We start from the raw sequence: 10,927 nt of genomic DNA, 5'->3' as shown, positions 1-10,927 counted from the left end.
CAAACTGTTGATTTTAGTGAACAAACCGCTGAAATGGCCTGTTAATCATTCAAACCGTTCAAACCGTTTTGACCGTTTTTCAAAATTTTAATTTTTTATTTTTTTATCAGAATAGGCCGGCCGGGCCGTTCCAACCGATAACGGGACCCATGATCGGTTCGGTTTTAAAAACCATGCACTAGACAACTGATTACCACTGAGATCTATGTACAAAAAGTTTGGGTGTATTCCGAATGCCTTCGATATGTTCCCAGTGAGCTGGTTTCCATCAAACCTAACTCTAACTAGTTGTGAGCAATTGCGCAAGCGATCAGGTAATGGCCCTGTGAAATGGTTGTTGTTGATTGACAAATGGTAGAGTGAAAAGCCATTACATAATTCCAACGGTAACTCACCGGAAAAGCTGTTGTTGGAAAAGCTAACATAAGCCAAATTAAAGGGCTGTCCAAATTCTTTTGGAATGCTACCCAATAAATTGTTGGTAAACAAGAGTGTCTCAAGATATTCAAGGCGGGAGATGGTCTGGCACCTCACCCTGCAATTGATTCGTGTTGAGATCAAGCGTTCGTAATGATGACATGTTATCAAATATCTATCTTCGGTGGAATCGTTCCAGTCAAATTGTTGTAGAAAAGCTGTAAGAAATCAAGCTTTGAGAGGTTTCCAATTGTGTGAGGTATAGGACCTATGAGAGCATTCACCGATAGGTCTAGTTGCTGCAAGTTTTTCAGGTTTCCAATCTCTGGGGGTATCACACCTGAGAAGTGATTATTGTAGAGGAAGAGGATGGTGAGATATGTCAATCTACCGATCTTAGGAGGAATTTTTCCTGTAAAGTTATTGTTCTCGAGTTGCAAAGAGGTCAACTGCGTCTAGTTTGTAACGAAGTAAGGGTGGATCGAAGGTGACCCCGAACCTCAGTTGCTTCTTCTTACAAAACTGTCATGGATGTTTCGGGGTCACCTTCAATCTGTCCAAACAGAGAACCAGGAAGTAAGAAGAAGAATAAGAAGAAGAGCGTACCGTCGGAGCTCTTACAGCTGGGACGATGGCCGTGTGGGATAGAGGGTTCGGTGGCGGAGAAAAGAGAAAAGCAGAAAAAGGGGAAAGAGGGTTCAAACTGTGGAGGGTTTAATTTAATTTTTATCGTTTTGTTCCTTGGTTCAACCGCATACCCAACTAACGGCCAAAACCCTGTTAAAGCTAGCCCATCTATACTGGACGATGTGGTCGTCCCTCATTGGCGGGTTCACGCGTTTTGTGAACCCACGGGTTCATGGAACACGGACTCAGTGGATTGATATTCCAGAAAAGGTTTCTGAATCTTGGGTCAAGATATCTTAGATGTTTGGCATGGATGTCGTTTTGGGAGAAAATGGCACTATGTAGACGCTATATCAGAAAAAAAAAAAAAAAAAACATCTTATATTAAACTATTTTTTATAAAAAAAGTTCGTTTAAATTATGTCTTATAAATCGAGAAAGTGTGGTGTTTTCTTATAGAACAGTTCTTTGCTGCCAGTGGTATAATGTTGTGCCATCGATGTACTTCATCTTGGACGTTAGATATTATGACTAATACTTAAAATAGTTGTACACTGATATCAAATAAAATCAATGTTGATTTCACGAAAAACAGCCTATGTTTTAGTGTCACTTCCAAATAAAAAAGAAGCATTGTTTTCTAAGAAAATGGTACTTACATCGTCATATGAATATTGATATCGAAGGTTTTTGGATACAAAATGGATATTGAAGTTTTGCAGCCTGGATCCAGGTCCTGATGATCCATTCCATCGGCAGGCCAAGACCATGACTCACTGGGATGTGATTAGCTTTAAGACAACTCCTTTTCTATTGGATTAGGATTTCATGTCTTCCTCCATCTTTAACATACGTTATTCTTCAATTTGGGTTCCAACAACCACTTTGTATCCATGCTGGGTCCTGTATGTCCTTGCAAGAAGCAGCAGCCATGCTGCTATCTGCTATTCTGCTCTGTATTCATCCAATGACATACCTTCTGACAGTACCATCTCATTATTGATCTTGGATAAGAATCATCCAGGGTTGATGACAAGAGCTCCAGTCCTGTTGTATGGCCATAATCCATGTTTTCCCACCATTCTTTTGTCTTTTCCAGTTAACGCACGGACAGAAACAGTAGGCTGTCTACTCCACGGGACGAGATGGAGTTTTCTAAAAAGCTTTGAATCAATTTTTTTTAAAGAAGATGAACCGGTGGAGATCCGATTCAGTCAGTGCAAGGCCCGTTTAAACAGTGTCGAACAGCTTTTACAGCCTTGCATTGAGAATATTTCCGTACTTTATTCTCAAATGCAAGGCTATGTTGGTTGTTTGAACCGACTTTGCTCTGACTGAATCCGGTGCAACTTCCCGTTAGGTCACTCTCGTAAACAAATGTTTTTCTACCAAATTCACACTATAAAATAAGAAGCTAATACTAACATTTAGTTTACTTTTATCATAGTTTGGTAGTCAACCTGCCGAGCAGCTGGCACATACAACATTGAAATCGACTCACGTAAGACGAGACACCATGAACATGAATGAATGAATGAACTTTCCTCCTTTGGTTTTGTGAACCGTGATATCCATCTCTCTCTCTCTCCATGCTTTCCCATGCTCTATGAGCTTGTCTTCACCGTTGTTTTAGTCAAAGCAGAGAGAAGAGATGACGTCGTCTTCAAGTCTCGCCTGCCTACGTCTACGTGAGCCTTTATTGGTTCCAGAGCTACAGCTGTGTATGCATGGACAATTTCACCAAAAATATCATTAAAAAACCCATGTTATGGTTTCGTTGTTGGCCACTCGTGTCCTTGTGGCTCGTCTGTAGGTAGGCAGGTCACGAGAATCTCTGTCCAAATCCCCATGAAAGGAAGATACCTACTCTTTCTGGGCCCACATCAGACTGCCACTTCGGCAGTCGGCACGAAGCACAACGCGTCAATTTGACACGCGGCTGCATTGTAGTAAACGGCTTTGTTTTCAAACAGCTGGCAATATCAGAGCTGGAAAATTGTTGGGAAACCCTTCCTTTTGTTGGGGTTTCTTTTGGTAGCTTGGAGAATTAGAAAACCCGAAGCTGAAAGCAGATTGCCTTCTTCCTTCTAATTCTGTATGACTATAATGCCCATCTGTTCTTTCTTCCATATATGAACGAACTTTGATTCCTAGCCGCTTCTTGTCATCATTCCCTGTAAGGGTGTTTTCGTCTATAAATTTTGATTTTGAAACGTGAAAGGGAGGCCACTCTAGCTGGATTTGACAAGACTGTAACCCCACAAATTTCCATTTCTCGGAGACGCCCAAAGGAGATAAACTCAAGACTATAAGATTCCCCCCCCTGAACAATCATGACCGTTTGATGTACTTGAATATCAATCACACACGTTAACAGATTTTTAAAAATTCGTGGTTGTCGTTTTCAGGATGGCTCCATTAGGGAATTGTGGAATCAAATGGACAGTCTGAAACAAGGGGACCAGCTACCAATGCGAGAGAGGGTACGCATTTCTGTAGTCTACAATCTACATGAGTTACGTTGCGCCTCATCAAATCCATCCTCAAGCGGCTTCAAAAGCCAACCAATTTGAATTGTATACATGGCAGTCTAGCCGAGGCTGAGCCCTTAGCAACATAGCATGGTGGAGTTGCCACTTCTTAATTCTAATATGCGCCGCAGGAGCCAACCACCTCTTTAGTGACTTTTGTCCACGACCAATCACCAAATACCAAACAGATGTCCCGCTCTCCCATTCCCAACTCCTCCATTAAATAGACGTTCGAGACTTCGAGTGATTTATTAGTGTCATTTTATTATAAATTTACTTTCATTGAGAGATGAGATGATAAGTGATAACTCTCTCTCTCTCTCTCTCTCTCTTTCACGGTCTATATGTGGTCTGTGTAAGCAGTCTACGCTTCACTTCGCTTTATTGCTCATAAGAGCCTTAACCAGAAGCTTCGTCTTAGTTCTTTCGAGTGTCACCCACCTCTGATCTCTGAACGCCTCCCTCTCTTTTCATTCCTGTTCTCCGTTCATGGCTTCCTTCACTTCATTACTCTTCTTCGCAATAGCTATTGAGCACCTATCTCTTTCGTGCTCACAAATTGTTCTGCCTCTCACGCACTCACTCTCAGAAACCGAATTCAATCACACCCACCACCTTCTCAAGGCCGCCTCTGTTCGCTCCACCACCAGGTTCCGTCACCATCACCGGCACCACCAGAATCAGCGTCAAATCTCTCTACCCCTTTCTCCCGGTAGCGACTATACTCTGTCCTTCTCCCTCGGTTCCAACCCAACTCAAACCATCTCTCTTTACATGGACACTGGAAGCGACCTTGTCTGGTTTCCTTGCGCACCATTCGAATGCATACTCTGCGAAGACAAATACGACACCACTGTTACTGCGGACACCACTCCTCCTAATGCCTCCTCTGCCTCTCGCGTCTCCTGCAACTCCCCTGCCTGCTCCGCCGTCCATTCATCCCTCCCGTCTTCCGACCTCTGCGCTATTGCTCGCTGCCCATTAGAAACTATTGAGACTTCCGATTGCTCCTCCTTCTCTTGCCCTCCTTTCTACTATGCTTATGGCGATGGAAGTCTGATTGCTCGTTTGTACCGTGATAGCTTCTCAATCCCTTTCTCGTCTCCACCGCTTCATCTACCAAATTTCACATTCGGCTGCGCTCACACCGCACTTGCCGAACCAATAGGCGTTGCCGGCTTCGGCCAAGGCATCCTCTCTCTGCCTGCCCAACTCGCTCACGTCTCTCCCCAACTCGGTAACCAATTCTCCTACTGTTTAATATCTCATTCGTTCGATGTTAATCGCATTCGTCGACCGAGCCCGCTTATTCTTGGTCGTCATCAGAAAGAGAAAAGGTCCGGCAACGACGGTGGTGATGGCGAATTTCTATACACGCCGATGCTTGACAACCCGAAACGTCCATACTTTTACTGTGTTGGGCTGGAAGCGGTCTCCGTAGGCAGTACTCGTATTCCGGCGTCGCATAGCTTAAAACGAGTAAACAGGGAGGGGAATGGCGGAATGGTGGTTGACTCTGGCACGACGTTTACTATGCTCCCACCCGGGTTGTATAAAACAATGGTGACCGAGTTCGACCACCGAGTCGGACAAGTATATGAGCGGGCAACCGTGGTCGAGGATCAGACGGGACTCGGTCCGTGTTATTACTACGATGACTCAGTTGATAAGTTCCCCAAGGTGCCTAAACTAGTGTTCCATTTTGTTGGCAATGCGAGCGTGGTTCTGCCCAGTCGAAATTACTTCTTTGGGCTCACCAACGGTGGTGACGGAGGGGGAAAGAAAAGAAAAGCGGGTTGTTTGATGGTGATGAACGGTGGAGATGACGCGGAATCGGGCGGGCCCGCAGCTACGTTGGGCAATTATCAGCAGCAGGGGTTTGAGGTGGTGTATGACCTGGAGAAGCGAAGAGTTGGGTTTGCGAGGAAACAATGCGCATCTTTGTGGCAGACTTTGAACCGTGGCTAACGTGCACCGCTCGTCGAGCCGCTGCCGCCGGGAGTTGACTTTTTTATTTGGGTCAGAGAGTGAGATTGGGGGAAGAGGATCTTTGACCTCATTGCACGTGGAGTCTCCTGAGTGGACCGGATCTGAAATAAGTTTCAATGTAAATTTGTACAAAATATAATTAATTTTAAGCGTTAATTCATGGTTTGTAAAGAATGATAGTTGAAAGCAAATAATGAAGCACAATACCTGTTTCAGTCATCTCATCCGTAATATGATCCATGGAGCTTACTTAATCTCTACCACTAGATCACTGGGAACACTATCATTAAATCACTTCAATCTCTAAATGGCCTTTCTTGTGAAGCTTTTGAAATTTGAAGGTCCGATCTCCGATGGCCACTGATGACAAGTCATTCGGTCGGGTTAATTAAGGCCTTGGATTTATCGGACTTTAGTACACGGTATACATTGTGACAAAGCATGCAGGCTTGTACGAAGACTCGAATGCCAGGAACAATCACCTCTATTGACATATGTGACTTGGCCAGTTGGGTTCAAGAGAAGCGCAGACAAGTTGCCATCTTGCCACCATGTGGAGATGTAATTGCCAATGGAGTGGTGGGTAGTAGCATTTGGTTGGGTCGGGTTGGCGGGTTGGATCAGCAAATTCGAAGTTTTGTAAATCGGATTACCCGGGGAAGGTAATATGTCCCGTCCAAGGTCCATCCAACTGCTGCAGCAAGTGGTGGGCGTGCTTGGGTCAACTCAAACAATGAAGGCAACTGGAGTGCGTGGACCCGGGGGAGGTCAGTGCTGGTGGGACCGGAACAGCTGTTTCACCAAAACAAGTCCAAGAACCAAGGATGAAGCGCCCCAGGAAACGTCTCCCTGGAAAATAAACTCCACTAGCCACCGAGTTTTCGGGTTTGAGCGGAGGCTGATGGGGGCTGATAAACTGTATCTAGATCTATATAGGCAGGGCTGTGGTCCCTCTCGAAGATTTCCAAGCAACGGTTTCTTCAGAAAGTGTATTTGACATGGCTGCATTGCTTTTACGTGGCAAGTTTAAGCAGCGTAAAGGTCAATTCATCACAACCATAAAGCGCAGACATCCCAACAAACCCTCCTAATTTGTGGATCAAAAGTGTATGATATCAATCTCTCCAATAAGGTAACTGGATCATGAATCCATTGCGATCACTTTCCCTTTCCCTGAATCCTCTCTACCATAAAAGATTAAACAATCCACCAGATTATACATAATTGCGAGAAGCTTAGTGCTTAGATGATTTTACTGGGTAGGAGTAGGAGTGGTCCCACTCCCACCATAATCCATAAATTGATGTTCCCATACAATATCAATGCTTCTTTCTCAATTTTCACTTTGTATTTGTGGATCACTTTGGGTGGGTGATAGCCTGAGAGGGATCTTTGGGCTTCATTGTACTTGATAGCCTAGGTCTAGGCATCTGACTTTATTTAGTGGACCCGCCGGCCTTCACTACTTTACGTCCACCAATCAGAGTTGGGGCTACGTTCATGCGATGCGTAATATACACTTATTCTTTTCCTCTTCTCCACGGTTACGATTGGTCGAGCCGTTAAACCAGTGGCTAATCAAGCTCAGGCCACGAAGGATCAGAATTCAGATAAGGCTGATAAGCAATATAAGCAACACGTGTTAGAATCCTCCTAATAGGCAAATACGCCGCCGTGAAATCCTTGGAGCTTACGTCACGGTGTCCTCAAATTTCAAACCCATGCTTGAGGGTTTGCATGTCTGAACATTGAAGTTAGCTGTCACCTTCTAGACTCTTCTCCTCGCGCCTCACGTGCCATGCAAGCGACTCTTCTCCCTACCTCGTGTCATAACTAATAACAAGACAGGTGGCACGTCCCAGCACCCTGCTCGGTAGTCCCCGTCCAGGTGAACCGGAATGATTAGAAGCTATGTTTAATCAAGGAACCTAAAAAAGTTCAAATACACTTTTTCAGAGCGATTCTGTTTAAATGAAAGGCTGGATAGCTGAAGGAAAGGGAACGGGATCTGCTCCTCACACATGGGCGCTTAGGCACATCCACCATTCATTAGGAACATTTTACCTGAATAATAATTTATAAATACTTAACATATTGCTATAGGATGTGGGTGTGAGGCGCCCCGAGCAGATCCGATCTCAGGGTGAGAAAAAAACCAGAAAACCATATTCTGTCAAAATCGAATAAAAAATTCGGTTAATCAAAGTAATCAGTCCGATTTCGATTAATCAAAATAAAAAACTGACAATTAATCGAAATCGATACTAAGTAGACTGATGTATGACTTTTCTCCTCTCTTTATGAAACATCAATTTTCCTTGAGAAGATTAAGTCAATTTGCCTACGACAGGTTGGGATTTTTATTAAGGATAAAATACAAAAGCCTTTCCTTAATTTTCTGATAATCATAAAAACCTCTTTAATTTTAACAAAAATCTTCTATCTATTTTCAAAAAAAAATTGACAAAAACCTCCCCTATAATTTAACTTTAACAAAAATCTCCTTTCTATTGTCAAAAAATTTTTAACAAAAACCTCCACTATAGTTTAACTTTAACAAAAATCTCCTTTCTATTGTGAAAAAATTTTGACAAAAACCTCACGACCAAGACGGAAAATGTTAAACCGATGATATTTTTTTCAAAATACCTATTTTACCCCTCCGGCTGCAATGCATGGCACAACCATGAGTTCTCTCTATGCAGCGGCGATCTATCTCAACCATTTCTCCGGCGATATCCCGGCCATCACTTGGGAGATTGCCAGTGACGGTGAGCTTCGGTCTGAGGCATAACAACCTCACCAGAGAAATCCCTCAGACTGGAAGGTAGACAGCTGGGATGAGCCTCTCCCCGGCATCACTTTCTTCATGCAGTTTTCAGTTTTGAAAGAGGAAACCTCGTGCCTTTCTCAAGTTTAAAAACTGCTCTGTATCTTCCTATTCATCCAAACTCCTCCTCGCCCCTGGAGTTCCGTCGGCAGATTGATGAAATTTCGCCGGGAATCAAGTAAATATTACGGAGAATTTCACAATCGCTTCTTTCCCGGTGATCTTCTTTGATGGGGAGCGCGGAATCGACCTCGACAACGTCAACGTGCATTTGTTTCTGGAGTTCAAGAATTTCTGATCCTTTTTGAGTCAGAAAATCAGAATCCCTCCTCAGCAAATCGCCATTTCTCTCATCCATCGGAAACTATCAAGATCATCACCGGGAAATTGCTACAGAATTCCGATTACCGACAAGGTAGATTTTTCTACAATTCTTGAAGACAAAAATTGCTTCTTCTTCGTCACAATGATGAAGCAGTCGAGGAGGGAGAGAAGAGGGATAGGGGATAATTACATACTGCCTTGATCAATCGATTTCCTGCATGAGAAAATACCTCCACCAGATCCGACGGGATTCTAGGTCAAACTGCAACGCCGGAGTGTTTATCCACAGGACAAGGGATGCTGGGGTTGGGGCACGTGGATTATGAGAACCAGATATGGAAGCTACTGGGGATGAGAGAGAAGTTCATGATGTCTACGGCGAACACATACATGAACCCACGTTCGTATACAAAGCACGAAAGTGTTACATAGCATATCCCGATAAATAGTTCAATATCAGTCGTCTGCGAGGTGTGTTTGGATGCAAAAGGCAGAGGTACCACTTTCCAATGTGTATACGATGCGTAGGGTTTCGCTCTTCGATCGGTCCAATTGCTAAGCTGCCAAAATCCGGTTAGTTTGATTCTTACGTTTTTAATTTCTGGGTCCATTGTTTCTTTGATCGATTTGTTTATTTAAGAGGCTCATCCCAGTTGTCTGCGTTCCAGAGGGATTTCTCCGCTGAGGTTATTATGCCTCAGATCGAAGCTCACCGTCACTGGCAATCTCCCAAGTGATGCCGGGATCTCGTTGGAGAAATGATTGAGCCAACTGGAATTTAAAACGAAGGGATCGCGCCGCAGAGAGAGAACTCATGGTTGTGCCATGTGTCGTAGCCAGAGGGGTAAACAGTTATTTTGAAAAATATTATCATCGGTTTAACATTTTTCGTATTGCTCGTTGACGGAAGGGAGTTTTTGACAATTTTTTAAAAATAAAGGGAGGCTTTTGCTAAAATAAAACTATAAGGAAGGTTTTAATGATTATCAGAAACTTCAGGAAAGGTTTTTATATTTTACTCTTTTATTAATGCATGCGGCCAAGGTTCACTATCATGGTTCATGTTTCATAATGCATGGGCTTATGGTTCATCTCTAACAGCTTCACTATTATCCCAGCCTGACAACTTTATTATTATCCAAGTCCAACGAACACAATTTTGGTTAGGGCCTTAGGCTCAGTTTGAAAGGAGTATAAATACAAAATACAAAATTTTGCATTCTATAGATTTGCATTTAGGGGTGAAACTTGGGAGGGGCCGTGTAGAACATTTGCTATATACTGGCCCAAAAGTAATTAAATAAATAACACGTATCTTACTGATATATAACAAGAAAATCGCGAATGAAAAGCGCTTTTTCAGTGATTCTGACTTTTGAAGAGCAAAAATCACTCGTTAGGACAAATATAAGCTGAGTATCTCACTCATATGGAATCAGCCCACATGGCTAATCACATCTGGTAAAAAACTTTTGGTCCTTTTAAATTGCAAGTACAATCGCTTTTAACGGTGGATGATGTCCACACTTTCCTTATTTTTTGTCTAATTTTTTGAATGCTAATATGTTGACCTAATCCACAAACTTGACCCAACCTAACCCAGAAAAAAAGGGTTAGGGTCTCATAATTAACTACTTGAATGTGAGAATGACCCGACCCGGCTTGGAAAAATGGGTTGGGTCGTGGGTCAATCCACTGGCCCAATTGTCAAATCTAATTGGGACTATTTATGAATTATTAGAAGTTTCTACTCTTTATTTTTTTCTATTTAGTCTTTACTCTTTATTGTTTACTCTTTAAATTGTTAAATGTTCAAGTTTTTTATTTTATATTTGGAATTTTAAGGTTAATTCCTTTAATTTTGACATTTTTCATGTAGTTTTTTTTTTAATTTTTTTAATTTCAATTATTTTTTTGGGATGACTCGAATTGACCCATGGGCCAACCCTAACCCGAACATTTAGGGTTAGGGTCTAGCATTTGATAACTCAACTAGAAATTCAACCCAACCTGAAATCAACCCGAAGTGTCTTGACCCAACCCGAATCCGACCCACCCAACCCAATTGCCAGGTCTATTGACTTTACATCCACCATGAAAAGGTGATTGTACTGCAACTTAATGAGAGCCAAAGTTCCATCCTACCTGAAAGTTTACCACAAAAATGCTTTTTTTTTAACACAACTATTTATAGCTTCCTCTACCGAGG

The 10,927-nt window shown here is 42.7% G+C and overlaps 1 protein-coding gene and 1 long non-coding RNA gene across 2 annotated transcripts; both read left to right on the top strand.

Moving 5' to 3' along the window:
* Positions 1-2,777: 2,777 nt before the first annotated feature.
* Positions 2,778-5,783, top strand: LOC148880381 (putative aspartyl protease At4g16563). Its single transcript, XM_088962267.1, has one exon. It carries the CDS (start codon positions 4,065-4,067, stop codon positions 5,541-5,543), a length of 1,479 nt encoding a protein of 492 aa, XP_088818393.1. The 5' UTR covers positions 2,778-4,064; the 3' UTR covers positions 5,544-5,783.
* Positions 5,784-8,331: 2,548 nt separating this feature from the next.
* On the top strand, positions 8,332-9,726 carry LOC148880380 (uncharacterized). The gene is made up of 2 exons (XR_016104549.1): positions 8,332-9,291; positions 9,387-9,726. It is a non-coding gene; the product is annotated as an uncharacterized LOC148880380 (long non-coding RNA).
* Positions 9,727-10,927: the final 1,201 nt, after the last annotated feature.

The sequence above is a fragment of the Nelumbo lutea genome, chromosome 1 (assembly GCF_056320005.1).
Source record: "Nelumbo lutea isolate HS-2025 chromosome 1, American lotus-T2T, whole genome shotgun sequence".
NCBI classification, from domain to species: Eukaryota; Viridiplantae; Streptophyta; class Magnoliopsida; order Proteales; family Nelumbonaceae; genus Nelumbo; species Nelumbo lutea.
Note: the sequence above shows the minus strand (reverse complement) of the source record. Positions and strands in the feature narration are given on the sequence as shown.

Coding starts and splice junctions, on each gene's coding strand:
- LOC148880381 (XM_088962267.1), top strand. CDS start 4,065: ATGGCTTCCTTCACTTCATTACTCTTCTTCGCAATAGCTATTGAGCAC.